General features: G+C 44.3%; 1 protein-coding gene across 2 annotated transcripts in view; it reads right to left on the reverse strand.

Annotated features, from left to right (window-relative positions):
• Positions 1-1967: 1967 nt before the first annotated feature.
• Positions 1968-21085, reverse strand: part of epha7 (eph receptor A7) — a 63779-nt gene continuing 44661 nt past the window's right edge. The window contains exons 6-17 of one of the 2 annotated variants that reach the window (XM_036549267.1): positions 15898-16022; positions 14477-14645; positions 13303-13411; positions 11988-12043; positions 9677-9790; positions 8948-9133; positions 8393-8454; positions 7959-8168; positions 7483-7632; positions 5527-5720; positions 3992-4147; positions 1968-2896 (exon numbers count right to left, since the gene is read on the reverse strand). In XM_036549267.1, coding sequence (XP_036405160.1) covers positions 2782-2896; positions 3992-4147; positions 5527-5720; positions 7483-7632; positions 7959-8168; positions 8393-8454; positions 8948-9133; positions 9677-9790; positions 11988-12043; positions 13303-13411; positions 14477-14645; positions 15898-16022 — 1646 coding nt within the window. In that variant the 3' untranslated portion in view covers positions 1968-2781. Of the gene's footprint in view, positions 2897-3991; positions 4148-5526; positions 5721-7482; positions 7633-7958; positions 8169-8392; positions 8455-8947; positions 9134-9676; positions 9803-11987; positions 12044-13302; positions 13412-14476; positions 14646-15897; positions 16023-21085 lie in introns of both variants that reach the window. The other variant, XM_036549266.1, reaches the window with a different exon arrangement.

Raw genomic sequence — 21085 nt, forward strand, 5'->3', positions numbered from 1 at the left:
TTTCCTCTGATCTTTATGATCTTTCCAACACAATCAACAGTGCTTATCTCTTTGGAAACATCTGCCAAAATCGTGAGGGGGGGGCATCCAAAATTTTCAACACTTTTTTTCTCTCCGTTTTGTTCCACTGCACACCTTGTTGTGTTATAATCTCATGTTGGCCAACCTTCACGTCTCTATTGGATCCAAACCCTGAGGGGGCCGGGGGGGGGGGGGGGGGGGCGTTGGTGACATCACGGCCCAGCCTGTAAGGGCCAATCACGGCTGGCCCTTTGATAGCAAGGCGGAGGGCCCGAGAGGGCCGACTGTGGGGGTTGTGCTGACTAATGCGTTTATGCTGGTATTCAATTCAAAAGTCTGGCAGTAAACCAATTGCTGAGGTGGGGGCTGTGACGCTGAGCCAGGAGGCCGTGGAGGGCTTCCAAACTCCCCACGTGGGCACTGGTCAGACCTCCGGGGGCCGAGCCTGACACACCAAATAGGTGAAAATGGCTCCAGGGACGAGTCCAGGCACGGGTCGCATCTTTGACAAAAGGGGACTGTAACAACAGAGCTGAATTTTGCTCGTCAGTGCACACGTCACTGCGTAAATGAGCCATGGACTCGTGCCCTGGTGCTCCTATGTACACTTATTTTCCTCTCTGTAGTTACCATAATCATCAGCTCAGACTGCACCCAGGGTTGCCTACATCAGAAGGAATCATACGACTTATTCAAAGACTCCCATTATTCTTTGAATGTAATGACATTCAGCATTCCATTCCATCTAAAATACGTTCCTTACATGAAATCAAAATAGTTTCTTAACAGTATTGCTTTTACCCATCCACACACTGTTTCTTTTTTTTTCTTTTTTTAATTCTGAACATTTCAGAACAACCCCTTACATCACTCCAATTGGAAATACCTATCTTTTCCTAATATTCAATAAAAAAAGGAAATAAGTTTGTCAAAAGACTACAATTCTGAAGATAAATTCAAGATGATAGCACATTCATTTGTTGTACAAACAAGACCGCGATGGCACCAGTAGATTGGCTGTTAGCACACTCTTTGCCAAGCCTCTCTCTTGTAACTGTGCCCAAACTCAAGATGGGGAGGGAAGAGGAAAAAATACACTTAATTCCATGTATGTTACAGATACACAAACGCCTGGACACTTTCAGCAGACGCGCGTAAATAAATAATCAAAAGGCTCACCAGGCAACCCGCTGTTTGAAAAAGGTCAATGTGTACTCCTGCTCCATTCAGTGACTGCAAAAATCACCCCGACGCTACAGCATCTACAAAACCTAGCACCGTGACATTTCGGCTAGATGGCATACTATCCGCGGTTATTATTGCTCTGTTTGGTCGACTTAACACTTCTGTTAATCGTACGCAAACAATTTTTTTATCACTTCAACCTCTGAATGAAAGAATGGATTCATTTCATTTCATTTATTCAAGTTCTAGGAAGGATACCACAATAACATTGGAAACCCAACATACAATCCCTTCCTCAAAGTAAGACTTCAGGCAGATTGAAACCGCAACGCATCTTTTGCCATACCAATACCTGAAAAAAACAAAAACAACTTCAAGACAGTGTTATTCTCTGATATAACTTTCACATATTCCACATTTTTAGTGAAAGAGTAAAAATGTGGAGGTGGACTGAAAAGTAACACTGCTTTATAGTAGAAAGTTTTTGTTTTTGTTTTGTTTTAAGGGATCACGGCAGCTAACGTTTTTCAACATACTGAATCTGCCTTACAGCTTCAATACAATCCATAGTGCTATCTGTGGAGTGTTTTCATTACATAATCAAAAAAGGAAAAAAAATCTTGATTATTAAGCTGAAAACATTTTAGTGGAACTGTAAAAATGTCTCCATGTTTCTGTCTGATATTCACAAATCTAAAGAATTTTATTCACTGTTTCTTGGTAGGTGTTATGTTTCACTTTTTTAACTTTTTAAAGGATTTTATCACTAAATATTTTCAAATAAGACCACTACATTTTCAAATAAGTATAAGACAGAACATCCCTGTGTAAGCGTCAGACATCCCAGTGGTTATTGTTTCTGAAATAGCAAGATATTAGTCTCAACTTTAAACCAAATACTGGGGAAAAAACACTACAAACAAGTGAAACAAAACTGAATGCTGCTTCACAACCTGGTCTTATCGAAACACCCACCAATATTTTCAAACATATTTAGTCTCCATTGTGAATGAGAGGCTTTACCCTGTCAAGTTCAGAAAGAAAGAAAGAAAGAAACAGGAAAGAAATAAAGAAAAGAACACTGGTTATGGTTTCACACCACACCATATCATTGTGGCTGACACAAAATTAACAAAACTATGATGAAAATAGTATTGAAATCACCACTGCACGCGTACCAGCGTCCTTGTATGGACTTTTTCTTGTGAGATCCATACTGATGGTGGCCAAAAAAATGTACAAAGTTAAAAGGAACCAAGTGAAACCCTAAAATTCTTTTTCAAATGCGCCACCTCTTTTTTTTTTTTGATATGTGATTCAAAGTCCCTCAGAGTTTTGAAAAATTCTGTACGTCCAGGTAGTTTCTCTCTCTTCTTCAGTGACCACAGAAGGTTCGGATCCTTCTCGTCAACGGCGCCGAAGAACAAGGGAATGATTCTTATTCCGTAAATCCAAAAAAGTCAGACACAGGAAACGACACATTTTTTTTTTCCAATAATTATCCACAGCAGCCACTGCGGCGGTACTGTTTCTGGGGTCAGTCTTTGCCCTCCCTGCAGGGGGCGGTGTTTTCCGTCACACCTGCACACCTGTGCCGTGAAGGTGAAGCATCTGGGCCCTCATAGTCTGTATGCTGCTCATGATCTTTTTCTGATGGCCCACTAAAGTGATTCCCAAGCTCATCACATCCCTAGGAGAGACAACAGGCAGTCATAAATCACAGCACTCAACCGTGGAGAGCCAAAACAACAAGGATTTATAGCCCCGGGTATTTCATTAAATAAAAAAAAAAAAATAAAAAAAAAAAACGAAAACCATAAACATGCAGCAAAGCCTTATCCATTAATTAGAATATAATTCACTGTACTGTCTAATATGACAGCTATTCGGATTCAGATTCACATGCTGTTCAGTGAGGTTGTTCAAAAGGACTTTGGGTACCACATTTGCTTTTTTGTGGAAATAGCTTCATTGAAAGGCTATTCATAGTCATCGATAACTGATTTGGTATGTCCAAAAACTGGAACAGTATGTACAAGCAGAACACTTTCACTCCTTGAAATGTAGATTTGTGAGTCAGTTCAATCAAAGTGCAAAACGGCTTCGCCTTAATTTTCAATGGCAATTTAAGCCATTTTGGCTTGTGTGAGAACAGCTACAAACACTGCCACGGTTTCAAGCTGAACTAAGAAGTCCTGTAACGAACAATAAAAGTTACTAAACCTACAGTAGTTGAACTTACAAATACACGTAAATGTTACTTTTTTACAGAGTAATTCCGGTGATTGCTGAAAGCACTAAAGTTGAGTCTCCACAGAAAAAAAGTAACAATTGTACTTAACTGCGAGCAAATGATGTCTGAATCCGGGGTCAGTGTCTTCAGTACGTTTTTGTATAATAGGTATAATCACTGTGCGCTGTGATTGCACTGCCACCTCAGAGACCACAGAAATGGCTCAAACCATCAGTATAATCTCCCGGCCATAGCTTCTGAAAATGCTCAGCTTTGTAAGGCACTAATGTACTGCCTCAACACATGGCATATGAAAATTATATGCCAATGCATAGCTTATCTGATTTCCTCTTCTGAAACATTTGAATCTTTTGAAAATAAAAAGTGACATTTTAAAAATGAATTCTGTATAAACAATGATACATTTCAGTACAAAAGGGTATCGGTAATGCCTGGTAGCATTTGTAATATCCTTGCTGTTGGTTCCATCAGCTAAGCCTTGATGCTTGACCTCGGCAAAGAGCCGGGTTCCGGGATGGTCGGGTTACTTACTCGATCGTCATCCTCGCCACAGACTCCAGCGAGCTGTACCCCGCCGCTGTGAAGTTGTCTTTGTACCTCTCCATTTTGATGGCTTCCAACCAGTCCCCCACCGAGCGGAAAGCGGTGAAGTCTGGCGTGTTCTGATCTAAAAGGGGGCTAATCGGTCTGCAGGATGAAGGAGAGTAAATGTCACAGTGTAGAACAGGACTACAGTCTTAACTAAATAAAGTCCACCTGGAAACAAAGCTAACCACATTCTACTCTGTACACACATGCACAACAAGCTAGTGGTGTTCAAAGACGCTACTGGTTGCAATAAATGTACAGTACGAATCAGAAGTTTGGACACAATTTTTATTCTTTATTTTTACTATTTTCCACATTTTACAATAACAGCAAAGACATCAAAACTATGAAATAACACAAATGGAATTGTGCAGTGACCAAAAAGTGTTAAACAAATCAAAACTCTTATATTTGGCTACTTTGAAGAATCTAAAAAATATTTTTAAAAAACACTTTTTTGGAAATAAATTCATACATAAGCATAAACTTCAATATTTATATTTGTCTAAGAAACAAATTTCAAGCATTTAAGCATTAAGCCATTAGATCAAAATGTCTCTGAATGCATGTTTCCCATTATCTTAAATCAGGTGTGTCCAAACTTTTGACTGGTACTGTAACTGAATGTTTCATAAAGACCAGAGGCTGAAATGTACCGCCACACATTTGCCTGAGTGCTTGAAAACAGTACAAGCCAGTGTACTGCATGCTCTGTGATCTTCACAGTAGAAGGCCTTATTAGCTACTGCAGCCTGGTGCTACAATTTACCAATTAAAATCTCCCTATAATAGTCAGGGTGCTCTCTATAATTTTGTCATGATCTTTGGCTACTTTGTGAGCACGCTGCATTCCTCCACTCCTGCCCTTGCTCTAGGGAATATTAATGCGCAATTAGTGCATTTTTAATATATGATTAAGATAAATGCACTGCTCCTTTTTGTATATCTTAAAAATACAGCACAACTGAAAGGCTCATTTAAAAATCATTCAGTGTTTTTTTTTTTTTTTTTTACCAGTGGATGGCTGACAGCAACCTCTTACAGTGAACCTCTTTAGACGGTTCTTTCAGGTTGTGTCCTCAATCTCACAGAGGGGGGGATCATGTTCCTACCGTAAATGGATTTCATCTGACAAATGCCACACTGGGATCCCGAGTTCCCAAAGAACTTTAAAGTCACAGGAAGTCATTATAGGGATTGATTTAAAAGCCTCTCTATTGACCGTAAAACCACGGTGGAAGCTTTAGTTTATTGATTCAGCGCGATTTATCTGCGAGCCCTTGCCGATATATCAGCTGGCAGGAAGTCTGGGGTGACCCAGAAGCGGTTAGAAAAGGACTAAAATTAACAATAACTGGTTAACACGTGCAAAATAATGGCTGAGACAGGCTGAGATTGTGAAATAGTAACTCTGTACCGAGGTTATCGTCCGCTGGGGGATCAGTGTGTGCGAGTCTTTCCTATGCGGCAGGACTTACCTTGTACATGTTCCCACTGGGGTTTTCAAAGTGTTCGGGTTGCGGATCATTTTATCGAGGATGCCGACTATCTGGTCGAACTTGGGCCGGTCACCCCGGTCCTTTTGCCAGCAGTCCAGCATTAGCTGGTGCAGACCCGGTGGGCAGTCCATAGGAGCAGGGAGGCGGTAGCCCTCTTCAATCGCCTTTATTACCTGCAAACGTATAGAGAACAACAGTGAGCCTCACCCTTTAAATAAGCGTCCCTTTTCATCCATTAATTGCTCACTGGTTAAGCGTTTGTGATGGCCCATAATTACCTTCTCTAGGAAAATCGGGCTGAACAAATTGCTTGATATCAGCTTGTCAAAAACATCACAGACACACAAAACCACACTAAATATCCCTGTAAGAGGAAAGAATTACTCTGTAACAACTGCCATTGTCTGCCACACCAGAACTGGGTGTAATCAATTACGCATAAAAGAGAGTTGTTTCCCTGGGACGGAGATTTATTTTTCTTTTATTCCTTGGGAGTTTGAACAGGAGACCAAAAAAACTCATTTTATGTGTATGCCTGCATTACCTTAAAGCAAAAACTATTCTCACTGATGTATTCTAAACCGAGGAGGAATAGCCATGCAAATCATGTATTAACTACACACAGACAGATTTAAAGATCAGTTTGTTTTACTTAAAAAAATATGAGATAGTCAATGCCGTAAATATCTGGTAAAGTCTCGACTCTTGTTTGGTTCTGAAGACAGACACGCCTGGCTAAGACAATCTGCATGGACCTTTTACTCCTGTCAGGCCAGGTCAGACAAGAAACAGATACAGGGATGGGATGTCAAAAGCGTAAAACTTGAGGAAATGTAAATGTTTCCCTTCCTGAATACCCAGATGAATTGTTTTTCTGGATATGACAGAGCAGAAAACCTCTGATGTTGATGCCTGTCGGATATTACAATGTCATGCATGCCAATTAAAGTGTATCTTCAGCCGTTCTCCTGCATATCAGAGGTTTGTCCTACACTTGTTATTCCACATGTAAATCCAACTGGATGTTTAGTCGGTTGAAAGTTCTCAGGAAAAAGACAAGACGTGCTTGAAAGCAAACTCCTGGGAAGGCGTTTAGCAGGCCATGCTGTGCACAGACCAATTATACAGACCTTACAAGGTTCATTTATATATACTTTGTTTCTTTTCTGTGGAATTTTACTTCCAGTCTAACGCATGTGGTTCTGGCCAGATGTGACTTTTTCTTCGGAAACGTCTGACATCTATTGTTTAATCAAAGCGGTTTGTGTTTTGGGCTGGGATGGAAATTGTAAATCATGTTTGGCTCTTGGGCTTGGCGTATTTATCTTCTGTGAATATTTGGAGGCTTACGTAAGTTTTAATTTCAAGCGAGGGATCAGCCTAATGACGGAGCATCCATCAGACACATACTCGCAAACACGCCGGGATTAAAATACTTTGCTTCACACGTCTCATCACCGCTCTGCTGGAATTTTAATGCGGCCAAACTCTTGTAAAGCCACTTTTGTTTTCAATGAGACGAACGCCATTGCAACATTTGTCTGTCCCAATTTAACTGAAAAAAAAAAACAACAGCGGCTGACGCTTTTGCCTCTGGATTTGCATGACTAAGTACATTTCTATGAAGCTAGTCAGCTCCGCTGATGGCAAATTTTGTTCGCATTATCCAAGCTTGTTATAGAGGTCAAAAGCCAGCTTGGATCACTGTAACGCATGCCAAGCTGTCCTTTTAAAAAATAATAGTGGCTTTATTTCTTGAGCAACAACGTACAATGCTAACGTTATTTTCATAGACCAAATCTGCAAAATTTAATTGTCAAAGTCTGAACCACAGTGTGCTTTAGGGATGTATGCGCTTAATGGAAACAGCACAGCAAACACAACATTCCCTACAGCAGCATTCAATCAGCATGAAAACATGACACAGCAACTCACATCCTGATTGGACATGTCCCAGTACGGCCTCTCCCCATAGGACATGACCTCCCACATGACAATCCCATAACTCCACACGTCGCTGGCGGAGGTGAACTTGCGATACTGGATGGCTTCTGTCGCAGTCCACCGGACCGGTATTTTTCCACCCTGTTCAGTAAAAATGCAGGTCAGTTGCCAGGCTAAAGATCAAATTCATTATATCCTGAATCTTCCCCTAAAACATCAATTAGCAGGAGTTCAAAAAAAGAAAAAAAAAAAAAACTGTGGATGCAGCACCAGCAAAGTCCGCAGAAAAAAATCCACAATAATAAGTGCATGCTTCGCATATTGAACCAACACTGGCAGGCATAACAATGAATTCATTTTTCATCCATTTTTAGCTGCCATGGTGTTAGTTCTGTATTCTGTGGTAGCCCCGGAGTTGGAGGCTGAGGTGGGGGGGGGTTAATGCGCTCAGGGTTTAATTCACTCACCGTCGTTGTGTAGACAGCCTCGGGATCATCCTCTATCACTCTTGACAGCCCGAAGTCGGACACTTTACATACGAGATTGCTGTTGACAAGAATGTTTCTCGCTGCCAGATCTCGATGGACGTATCCCATGTCGGAGAGGTATCTCATCCCTGCTGCGATGCCCCGCAGCATCCCCACCAGCTGGATAACCGTGAACTGACCATCGTGCTTCTACAGGCACAGAGGGGACGCGTCAGCCTAACAACAACGCCTCACAGTCCAGCGCGGCTGCAAACTCTTCTCTCAGATAAACACTAATCAGCATCGCTACCAAAATGTGCAATACTCTCCATTTTTATTTACTGTTTTTAATTAAGAGGCATGAAAATACAACTGTCCCAATAACACACATTGATCCCCTATTTTTATTATAAATAAAGGCAGTTAATACTCACCCTAAGGAATGCATCTAACGATCCATTCTCCATATATTCAATCACAATCATGACAGGCTTTCCTGAAAATAAGTGATTAAACATTATTAATATTGTTCATTTTTTAAATATATCTTTTTCTTAAATGCAAGTATACAGTACATATGACTTCATGTAATCTGTAGCACTAAGGGAAAATAAATATAATACAATGTTAACTTTCCACATTGCTTCATAATCTGGTCTAGGAGTGATCTCACAAATGACTCTCAATCTAGCAAGAGCAGCAGTGAAATAGTTGTCAGTATTACTCTTTCTTAAAAGCAAGTTAAAATATCAGTCCTAAATGCTGTGTTGTTCAGCCTCTTGACCCTTGACATCCTTCCCTTTTCACATGCTCTCAGCAACTGAAATAAGAAGTGTGTGATTGTGTGTGTGTGTGTGTGTTTGAGAGACCCTGGGATTGGAAACTAACAGAAACTGAAAAAACATAATGGTTCCTTCCAGCTCACAGCGAAAGGCCTTGTGTATAGCCAGTCACATTTATTGCTTGTGGACAGAGGCTGCCATTGTCACCTCGAGTCACCACGCCTTCCAGATGGACCACGTTAGGATGGTCGAACTGTCCCATAATGCTCGCCTCACACAGGAAGTCCCGCCTCTGCTTCTCCGTGTAGCCATTTTTTAGGGTTTTGATGGCGACAGACACGTCTCTTTTCCCTGGAAGCTTCAAGCGTCCGCTGCATACTTCCCCAAACTCCCCTGAAAGGAATAAAATCATTCATAACCTACATAAAGACTAGTGCTCTATACCTGACAAACAGGTGATTACACTGCAAAACATACCAGCTTGAGCTTGTAAATGGACATTACATTGTTGTCATTTAGCAGACACCCTTATTCAGAGCAACTTATACAGGTTACAATTTTCACATGTTATCCATTTATACAGCTGGATATTTATTGAGGCAACTGTGGGTTAAGTATATTGCCCAAGGGTACAACAGCAATACCCCAGCAGGAAATTGAACCAGCAGCCTTTTGGTAACAAGCCTGTTCCTTACCACTACGTAATACTACAGATGATACTGTATTAGGACTTGCTCTCAGGCAGACAAGAGTTTTATGGGCCACACATGCAGAGGATGTACAATCAAAATGTGACAACGATTTATCAAGCGTGCATCTTTTTTCTCTACATTGCTAACATGCAGAAACCCTGTAACATGCAATTTTTCTCCATATAGCAGTATCAGTACACAGAAGAGCAAAGATTTCCCAACCCGGGACAGGCAGCGGGCTCACCTGCACCGATGACCCGCTCGATCTTGATGCAGGAGGCGTCCAGCTCTTTGGCAAACTGGTGGACGGCCCTGTTCGGGTCTTCGTACGTTTCGGGGTCGATGTACGTTTTCGTGCCTGGAAATTTAACTGTAGACGGGTAAGAGGATTACTGTTACGATTAAATACGCACACGGCACTAGACAGACGGATGGACGGTTACCGATGGCAACGACCGGGAAGGAATAACTACACAGCGTGTTTATGAGAATCAGGGCTTCAATAACCCATCACTTTTTTCATTAAAATGTAAATGAAAGCACTATTATGTTTCCTTTCAGGATTTCCTCAAAAGAGAGCTGATGGAGTTGCGTACAAAGATATTTCACTGCCAGCCTACTCCTCTGTTTATCCTTAAGGTTTAATCTACAGCCTTTGTCACGTTGAAAAATAATTGCAGTCCAACCTTTGTTCCTTAATTGAAGCACTGTGAGACACGGAGACTTCAGTGCACTGTACATACATCAGACCCATTATTAGGATTCCACTCAAGTTACCAGAGTCAGCCGTTATTAACAGTCTTTAAACTGAGAAGGTTCGTGAATTCAGCGGATGAATTAGAATGTGAAGAAGTATCCGTTGTTGTTTTTATATCATTACTTTGGGAAATGAAGGAGGTTGAAGTTCAAAAGCAGTTCAGAAGCAGTTCATTTCAAAAAAAAAGACACCGTTATTGTATTATGCTCTAAGTGCTGCTTGTGGGTTCGCGGCATGAAAGGTTTGGTGTGTCATCTTCAAATAGCCGAAGATGAGCCGGCTCTCAGAGAGGTTATCAGAGGCACGTCCACACGAGACACGAGAGGTGCCTTTCTTTCTTTCTTTTTTTCTGTAATTTTTCTTTATCAGCACTAACAGTGATCCTCTGCTGTTACACTTCACAAACCTCTGTTTTCCATTTTAATTGCTGGAACTGTCAGAAAAAAATGCATAAAATGGATGCATTAAAAACGCATCCAGTTCTTATCATACTTTGAACATTACCCCCAAAGAATTTCATTACACTGGGGCAATTTAATGTCTTCCACTGACCTAATTTTTTCAGATCAAATTTCCCTAATTACAATATTACCTGTCAGCTCCAATCCCGCAAGCTGTTTAATACTGTATAACTAATACACTCAACAACAACAACAACGAAAAAAGGAAATAAACACACCGAAATAACGCAATTAAATTACTGATGAGCTCCAGGCGAAATCCTGACAGAGGAGCCTGCTCTGCCCTCGGAGTCATGGGGAGCATGTCGGGCTCTCCAATAACACAAACAGGACCGCGTCCTGCATCGGCGAGCGGCGATGCCAGCAGATATTTCCTCCACCCGCTCCTATAATTGCTTCGTCCATCCAAGCTGTCAGCGGATCTGATAGGGGGGACGTCTTATCGCCGAGCTTCCGCGCTACAACGGGGTTGGACAAATTGGGCCTACAACTCGAATTTACGCGGCTATCTGGCTCCTGTCGCCCCGACAGCGCTTCGTCATTTAATATCGCTGAGCGGATCCCTTTATGGGCTCCGACAGCAGCGACGGCAGAGGGTTCTTTTTCGCGGGAGGGCCGGGCCACTCCGGTGCTTGATCTGTCAGATACTTAGCAGCAGCACTGGGCCGCCGCCGCGGAGCGCCTGCCTCTCCCCGCCAACCCCCCGAAACACCCCCCCCCCCCACCCCCCCAGCCACTGCGCCTTGTGACACCCTGACCCTTTGTTTCCAAATCAGCAGTTTGCCTACAGCACAGATCATTACGGCAACGCCGGGAAGCTGTCTGCAGCTGCTTCTCCTGGGGCATCATTAGGGGTGGAGTGAAAAAACTTATTGGTAAAGGAGCCAAGGAGGGGGAAACCTTGGGATTGAGTGCGCTGTGTGCATCTCGGCTCCATGCGCGCAGAGAGAGAGAGGGAGAGCCTCCCTTCTCCCCACACACGCATCCCACACCTACAGGACTATACATTTTTAATGAAGAGTTCTTCTCGGACCGGACTTTTTATTCTTCTTTTTTTTTTTTTTTTTTAACAAAATTTATTTTCACATGTTTACAGTTTGGAGACCCTCCTCACCTCTGCACATTCGTCTGCTTAATCCAGAGCAGATGTTCTTGTGGTGGTTCCCGTCTTTTTGTTTGTTTTTAGCAGAAGCAAGTGAAATGAAACAGGATTAAATGTTATTAGGGTCCCATTTGCCCCCCCCCCCCCCCGTGTGCTCTTTCCGGACGCACGCTAATTGAGCCGTACACCCCCGAACCCCCCCCCCCCCCCCGGGCTGATGAGAAGCAGAACTCACATTGGAAGTAGAGCTCCTCGTCCCCTTCTTGGTCCGCTTTGCTGTACCCACAGTGCCTGTGTGGGGAGGAGCAAAAAAAAAAAAAAAAACAAAAAACAAAACTCAACTGACGGCCATTGAACAAAGTGCGAGAAAATCACCACGTCAGCAGAAAACAGGGCAGCGGCTAGAGAGCCTGATTACTAAAGCAGATAGGCACCGCCGTCTGAGGAAACGCACAGGAACGCACTCAGAGACCGGAGGCTCTGCTCTGACACTACGGGCACACAGTATCAACGGGCCCACAGAGATCACAACATGCAAATCTACCGCAATTCGTAACTGTTCCGTACAATTACCAAACACCATCACCACCCAAAAAAAGGCAGCTGAGCTACTTATATATTTCAATGAATTCTTGAACTAATGATAAATTTTAATATTAATTTTAAGATTAATTACAATATTACAAAAAGGGTATATGCGCACACATCCTATACATACATAGTTTACTATACTTTTTGAGCTGAGGAAAAAAGCCAATTGAGGAGACAGATGAGATCATTCGACTAAGAATGCAAAAGTTGTCTCTGCTGCCTTCTTTCTGGATGATTCTTTTTCATTTTTTAACATTTCTATATTATCTTTTCTGCCAAAAGTCACCAGCAAAATCTGACTGAAAATGTACTTAAGCAGGCCGCTGCCAACACATGGATACTTTTTGCAGTTTAACGGAGCAGCTGACCGCAGCACAACACAACAAGTACCAGTCATGCACATGAGTGCAGTAAGGAAGTGCACTGAAAGTTTCCAGTCACGTGATTAAGTTACAAACGTGCCAATTCTCCTTTGCAGGTAATGTCCACTCCTTACAAAACTGTGTTGGAAAAATAAAAAATAAAATGGACTGGCTGTGATGGAAAGACGTGGATGGGATGCTCCAAGAGAACATGCGTATGAAAGCGCAAAAAAGCACACGGAGAGCAACGTGCGAAAAGCAACATTACTGTTATCTCAACCGACACCCGTTACAACATAAAAGAGGCCCGATTTATACTAAAGGAAACGAGGCACAGCCTCTCTGTTTGAAACCACTTACAGTTCAGAACAGAAGCAGTACGGGCGAATGCAAAAATAGTGTCAGTTCTTTCACAGTGTGAGCCCTCAAAAAAATAACACATCACAATCCATTACCACAGCATGCGACAGATGATGGCGTGTGAGCGAGTGTGCGCGTGGACTCCATGGCTATGGAAGCCCGTGAGTGACATAAAGGCTAATTGACAAGCGGGAGACTCACAGTAGCGGAGAGTCAACGGGGCCAGCGAGAGCGTACCTTCTCCCAATGATGAAGCCGAACACCATGAAGACGAGGATGATGGTACCCGCCACGGCCACCACGGCGATAATGATGACCGGGTTCTGCTCGCTCGAGACGACCGTGGCTGAAAAGAGCGGCAGAACGGAGGGGAATAAGCTCTTATTTCAGCTCAGTCGGGGATAACCCTGCTACCATCACTCCATCTACCCAAAAAGCCAAAAACCGTAAGAATCATAAAGAAAATAATGACATATGATTATGGCTATGATAACGGTAATGACAACAACAAAGACTACCACTACCACTAGAAATAGTACTACTACGGGTACAACTACAACTACTACTGCTGCTAATAATAATAATTCATCATAAAAGAAATTGGACATAGATGAGTTGAGCTGTATCCGCTTTTGGATACAGAGTGATTTCCATGAGTGATTTTGTCCTTCTGGAGAGAGGAAGGGTGGTTTATTTTTACTGAAAGGACCTCTATATGCTTGGTTGTGCTGTTTTAAAATGTGATCTTAACAATCCCAGATGAGGGGCTGGTAACCTTCATCTGAAACAATGACACATTTAGGCTGGATGGCTTCTCATTTAGGCCTCATTTAGTGATGAAACACTGTTTCAGTTGGCACACATTCTAGAACACTTGCAATGTATGTGTAACAATATACGTAAAAACTCTCTCTCTGCCTCACATACACACATGTGCGCGCGCGCGCACACACACACACACACACACACACACACACACACACACACACACACACACACACACACACACACACAAAGCACACACACAAGCACACAGACACATAAACTCACAGATTCAAGTCCGCACACTCTTAAAAAATGAATGAACGCTTAATGATTGTTAAATTAGCTTCATAAACAATTTCTGCGTATGTATGTGTACATGAGCTTATGAATGTGTGTGTGTGAGAGAGAGTTTCTGTGTGTGAATGTGTGCAAGTGCGTGTGTGCGTGCGTGTCTGTGCGTGCGTGTGGGTGGGATGGTGTGTGCGCGTGTGTGTGTACGTCTGTGTGTGCGTGTGTATGTGTGTGTGTGTGTGTACATCTGTGTGTGCGTGTGGGTGGGATGGTCGGGGCGTGTGTGCGCGTGTGTGCGCGTGTGTGTGCGTACGTCTGTGTGTGCGTGTGTATGTGCGTGTGTGTGGGAGCGTACCTGAAGCCTCCTCCTTGGTGGTGACCTCCAGCCTGGGTCCGTAGGTGCCGTACCCTGCCGCAGTGAAGGCCCGGATCTGGAACACGTACGCTGTGCTGGGCTTCAGGTTGTTCACCGTGGCCGAGGTTGACTTGGATTTCACAGTTGAATAAATACGGTCCTTCTGGTCCTTTGCAAATACAAAACAAAAATGGACTTCAACAAATATTATTTTTCAAGTCGTTTTCGAGATTATCAGCCTTACTTAATTGCTTTCTTAGGAACACAAGTGCTTGCCAGTTAGTGTTTTCCACAACGCAAGCTGCGTTTGCCAACCCAACTTTAAAATGCGTGCAATTTATCAAAAAGCAAATTAATGTGACATAAAATAAAATTCCTACTCATGTAGGACTGTCCCACTCTCCCAAAAAGGGATTGTCTGTAAAGGCAAGCTACAGTAAACCTAATACATGACAGGCAGTAGAAGCCACTTCTACTTTTGCACATGACTTTGAATACATTTGCACTATCTTACAAATTTGCACTTTATCTGTATGTTATTGCCCTGTAAAGGTCAAATGGGGGGCCAGAGCTTATTAGGGTGGGAGTCATTCTTGATTTCTCTTTTGCAGCTGGGCGGAGTACAGCTATAGTGTGGGGCATGGGACATACTGTCTTGACAGCCTCAGAGGCTGTAGCCAATACGATCCCAGATCCTGATAAATCCAGGCTCAATTTGTGATGTTAACAATCACTCCCCCTCCACTCCCCCCCCCCCCCCCCCCCCCATGCTCTCTGCTCCCTTCAGCTGCAAATAAGGGGCTACCTTGCTCTCCTCCCCTGATTAACACACTGTGGGCTCCGGGGAACATTACTGATATGCGGAGGTCAAGAAGACGCTGCGGCAGATTTTTAATCCTGGGCGGATGCTGTAATGCGGTGAACTGTGGTTTCGGGGGGGGGGGAGTGGGTGCAAGGGGAGCGGGGGCTTGTGAAAATGTAATGAGCACCTCATTCATTATTGCAATTATGGGAAAAAGAATGTGCTAGCCAAAGAAAATCCTGTGAACACTCTGACCTGAAAGCACACAGATAGCCCAGAGAATGAAAGCAGGATATAAATAAAATGAAAGGATTAAACAGCACAGGGAGTGCTACATAGAACTGTCTGGAACTGCCCTGCATTAAGGCAGCTGTATGGGACCCTCTCCCCCCCTCTCGCTCCCTCACACACACACTCACACTCTCTCACACGCACGCACGCACACAACACATAGACACTCGGACACATGCACACACGCAACATGTGTGCGCACACACACACACATCAGAATATACACACACAGATATGCATACACACAACATACAACACACACACACACACACACACACACACACAGATATGCACACACCCCCCAATCCTGTGGTGCCCTGACACTCACTTTTTCGTAGTACTTGATTTCGTATTCGGTGATGACGCCGTTGGGCTGCTCTGGCTCCTGCCAGGAGAGCTGGACACTCCTTTGCTGCACCCTCTCCTTGATGACTTCGCTGACCTGAGAGGGAGCTGTTCATGAGAGAGAGAGAGAGAGGGAGAGAGAGAGAAAGGGAGGGAAAGACAGGGAGAGAGAGACAGACACGTCAATCAGGGGCCGGGCGAACTCGGGTCCCGCGTCTCCGAGCGCCCGCGTGTCAGCTGCAATCAGCCCCATGCCGGGCCGTTCCCGCCGCCCACCACAGCGTCGCGGGGGGCTCTCCCTCTCCCTCTTCCTCTTCCTGATGAATATTCACGCTCGCCCAGTGTTTACACTCCATAATAGAAATTTCAATTACAGTGCAAACAGCGGAAGACGGCATTATCCCAGTCAGTGTAAAAACCCGCAATGTGTGGGTTATGAATGACAATTAGGTAAATTAATTTAAATGAAGTCAGCGGAACCGGCGGCACTTACTCTCCCGGTGACAGAGGCGCTCAGAAAGCTTTTTATAAAAAGGTATACCTGTAACCCTTCAACTCTGCCTTAATGCGCAGCAATTATCTGTCGCACTTAGCCGTCAACTTCGGCATCGTCAACTTTTGCAAAGTTTGCGAGTTTGTCGGCTTTGAATTCCATGCGCCTCACGATGACTCACCGTTTCAAATGTGTGGAAAAACACCGAGAAAACCCACCCGTGCCCCAGCAAATCAAATCAGTTGCTTTTAGTCATGTGACTTTAACATTGCAGATGGTCTAGTAGGTTTTTAGTGTTATCCATTTATACAGCTGGATATTTACTGGGGCATTTGTGGGTTACGCACCTTGCCCAAGAACCCAGCAGCAGTGTCCCAGTGGGGAATTGAACCTGCAACCTTTCAGTTACAAGTCCTGCTCCTTATCCACTATGCTACACTGCCACCCCATTTGCATTGGATAGAAACTGGGAGTAAAGTTTCTGAAGGCCTGCTTCAGGCCTCCCTCATTTATTTGAATTCCTGTATGATAAGCAAGGCGCTTATGTGTAAGGGGGTTGTGGTTTTCGGGCTGCACAGTTGAGAATGAACTCATATCCTCGCTGACTGGCTGAGCACATTCACAGGAAAGGGGACAAATAATCATGGAATGCACAGCTTGTTTCAGTCATGCCCTCATCCATTCTGCATCCGGGAGAACTTAATCTCTTGACATATATTCAAATATGTATTCAGCGTGTTATTATTCAAGTGAAAGTCATCTTTTATATGTGGACCTAGAATGTTACATTGTGAACATTGTAACATTCTAGGTCAGGTGATATGACCCTCTATAAAGTACAGATTTTATACAAAAATAAGGCCTTGTAGCAAAATTACAAAAAATTATATAAAGTATTTAATGTTCTGACACTCTTCCACTGACTCTGTTCTTCATAGACATTGTAACATTGGGGAACACTGGAATTTGATTTGTGATTGGGCCATAGCTGTAGGCTTATCCTTGCAAAAACAAAACCAATAAAAAAAACTTTTCCTACAAAGAGGAAAGAGAACAACATTCCCTTGCAAGTACTATGCAGAAAACAAATGGAGTGCTGACGAGTTCACGTCCTGCTCCCTGATCCAGGATCAGTGAGGACTGTGACATTAGCGGACTGCAAATTTGGCTATTGGAGGAACCCATAATAATGTCTCCACATGGATTAAAATCTCATTACCAGCCTCCAGTATTCCTGACACTAATATGACAGCAGCCACAGAGGAGTCTCACAGAAACCACAACCGAGCTGTGAAGTGTCATGTGTAATCCAGGCAAAACAGACAATGTATCCCTCTCACTGTGGTGAATAAGCTTAGCTGGAAGACGCAGGTTTTTGTGCAATCTTAATTAATTATAACGTCAACGCAGCTTGCGCTCAACTTTTAGTGTTGAATTTAAGGAACTTCCGTGATTGTTCCTCAAAATAATATCAGTGGGAGCTGAAAAAAAAAGTTTTTTTTTTAAATTGTCTGAGACGGGAGAGAAAATAACATTTCCTTAAATTCATCAATCGCAGTTGTGGGCAGAGCGAACCGCGGTTATGCGGAACAGATGCCTTTGCAGACCACTGTGGGTCATTTTCATTCTCATCAAGAGTCCTTTTTGCCCCGGAGTCCAAAGAGGATAAACTCCACCAGCTTTTCTAATAAAGTTTTCCCTCTGGGCCGCTGGCCCGCAAGTTTTCGGCTGCCAGAGACACCTCCGGATTGTGTTCCTATGAGAAGTTCTGATCCGGCGTTTGTTCTTGCCTCCTTCGCAATCCTCCGCGAGAGGCTAGTGTCAATTACCCACGGAGGACTTCCGCCACGGGATGTGGGGAGACGCAATTTTAAGTGACATTTGTACCACCGAAAACACTTGTAAGGCAGTAATTGGATCTTTTTACAGTTTATTGTCTGTCACTTGGCCACATTGGCAGTTTGTTTGGGGAGTTTAAGGCGTCTCTCTGAATATCCTTTTTCTTTTTTTTTGTGAGGGGGGGGGGGAACTGGGACAAAGGCGAGTGACCTGGCCCTCACGGCAAACTGCACATGCTGGTGCCACAGCCCTGTAATTAAGGTGCGGCGTCTCCGAGACAAGCTCAGCCATTTCTCTCTCTCTCTCTCTCTCTCTCTCTCTCTCTCTCTCTCTCTCTCTCCCTCTCCCTCTCTCCCGTGAGAGCTGCACTCCAAGCGGCCGTCAGACATGCCTCCAGGGCTCCAGCGGTGAGCCACTTGCGCAAAAAAAAAGAAGAAAAAAAAAAACCCAAACTAACACCTTCATTCCGCCTACTGCTGCTCCCCCCGGTCTGACTCAGAGCTCACTCCTCACTGCTGCCCGTAATGTGCGCAGTTTGGTGGAGAGCACCGCCAGGCCGACGTCCTCCAGGATCACTGACATTATCATACAGGCCTGACAAGGGCCTCAAAACAAGAGATGTCAGGGCAATTCAGAATAAATACCTGCTCGGGTGCCGACTGCATTTCAGGACATCCGGAGTGAAGACCTCGGCTGATCGGTAACACCAGGGATCCCGGTTTTCTCTCTAGCCCTACCTGTGTGTATTATTCAGTGAGCACCCTGTAACAGTCATTAATGGCGTACTTAGTATCACAGAGGCCAGAGCCCAGCCAGGCACTCAGAGACTTTTAACATACCTGAGGGACTAAGCGTACCAGAAAATTGTATAATTGTTACGCCTGTCTTAAAGTGACTGTTTGGGAAAAGCATTTGTGCAATTATTCTGCAATATTAAAGAAGGTATTAGTGACCCCGACTCCTGCTGTAAAGCTAATTCATTCGGAAAGGCCCTCTCGATCATGCCCCAAATTTCAATACATTTAGAATACATTACACATGGGAATATTAATATGGTTCTCTTTCTGCTCTGCTGGGTGGTTCAGCCAGCTCCGCGGCAATATCAGCGAAATGTCAGTTCATTACATAAGCTCCTTTTCCTCTTCCCTTTGCTTGGCTTGTGAACCATAATGGGCCTATAAGCTCATTTTTTAATTACCAAACTGCTCGAATCAAGTCTGTTAAATGAAAATGACCATCCCTTCCTTCCTGCTGACTGCGAAATACAAATAGGCTAAAATTATCATTACTATTTTTTTCTGAAGTGCTTCTCAGTGATATTTTGGAAGGGCGAGACATGTCTGATAAATTGCATTTGAAAATAACATATCAATTGTATTTTTGAAATGAGTCACATCTTTCAATGCATTCTTGATTTCGCCCCATGTTATCGAGCCTGACATTTATTTATTATTATTATTATCACTCGGTGCTCGGGCCTTTTAATACACCCAAGTCTTTCTCAATACATCTTTTCCAGAGCTCTGTGAAGCCATCAGGACTGGCGACAGTGTCGTCTCCGAGCTCACGCAGAACAAGGCATGATGTCATCTTGGATTCTGCGTTTGACATCGTAACCCTGCTCACAAAGGAAGGTCCCACATACTAAATCTGCCACCGCCAGAGAGGGAGGCCGAGAAGAGCTGGCGTTGTGTTCGCCTCATTGTTACCCCTGCTTCCACACACAGGGCTGAAGTGTTGCCTGGGCTGGAACCAGCCTCGGCCGGGCTGAGAGGGTTATTCAATCACCTTCCAGCGTTGCACAGAGAGAGAGAGAGACAGAGAGGGGGAGAGAGAGAACGAGAGGGAGAGAGAGAGAGAAACAGAGAGACAGAGAAGGGAAAGAGAAACAGAAGAGGGAAAGAAAGAGAGAGAGAGAAGGGAGGAGAGAGAGAGAGAGGGAAAAGGGAGAGAGAGAGAAGGGGGAGAGAGAGAACGAGATGGAGACAGAGAGAGAGAGAAACAGAGAGAGAGAGAAGGGGAAGGGAGAGAAACAGAAGAGGGAAAGAAAGAGGGGGAGAGAGAGACAGAGGGAAAAGGGAGAGAGAAAGAGAGAGAAGGGGGAGAGAGTGTGACAGAGAAAGAAGGGAAATGGAGAGGGAGAGGGAGAGGGGGGTGAGGGAGGCAAGGAAGTAGGAAAAGAGAGGGGACAGCCTGAGAAAGGGAGGGAAAAGCAGGGAAGTAGGAAAAGAGGGGACAGCCTGAGAAAGGGAGGGAAAAGAATTCGCTTTTGTGCTCCCTGCATTCTGGCTGAGGCTCACTGAGTCAGAAAATGCAACCGCGGCCGATGATGGGCCAGGGGCTTTGATCAATGTGCAGGGGAACCGGCGGGACTGCGGTGACAAGCTTCCCGCTCGCGGGCCCGGCCGACGAGCTCGGCCCGGTGACGAGACTGCGGTGACAAGCTTCTCGCTCGCGGGCCCGGCCAGCGCGCTCGAGACCAAACACGGGAACGCTCCTTCCCCTGCCGCTCGCTGCCGACAGCTCTGTCACCTGCAGGTGAGACCTGCGGAGGGGCACGCCAAACGCCGCCGGCCAGGCCGTAAAATTGCCCAGCCCGCTCGCTGACGCTTCGGGTTTTTAAAAAGGAGATCAAAGCTACAGCTTTGATGACTGTGATGTCAGGGTGGGGTCCGTTCAGAGACCTATTCCAGAGACTTACGGAGAGCTATATATTCTAACTCACACCCACACTTAAACCTGACACAGGGAAATTCTCAATCTTACTTCCATCGGGAAACTAAATACCTAAACACACATCACAAATGCATCTAACCCATACTCATAGGCCCTTCTTTTT

The sequence above is a fragment of the Megalops cyprinoides genome, chromosome 17, assembly GCF_013368585.1.
Source record: "Megalops cyprinoides isolate fMegCyp1 chromosome 17, fMegCyp1.pri, whole genome shotgun sequence".
Lineage (NCBI taxonomy): Eukaryota > Metazoa > Chordata > Actinopteri > Elopiformes > Megalopidae > Megalops > Megalops cyprinoides.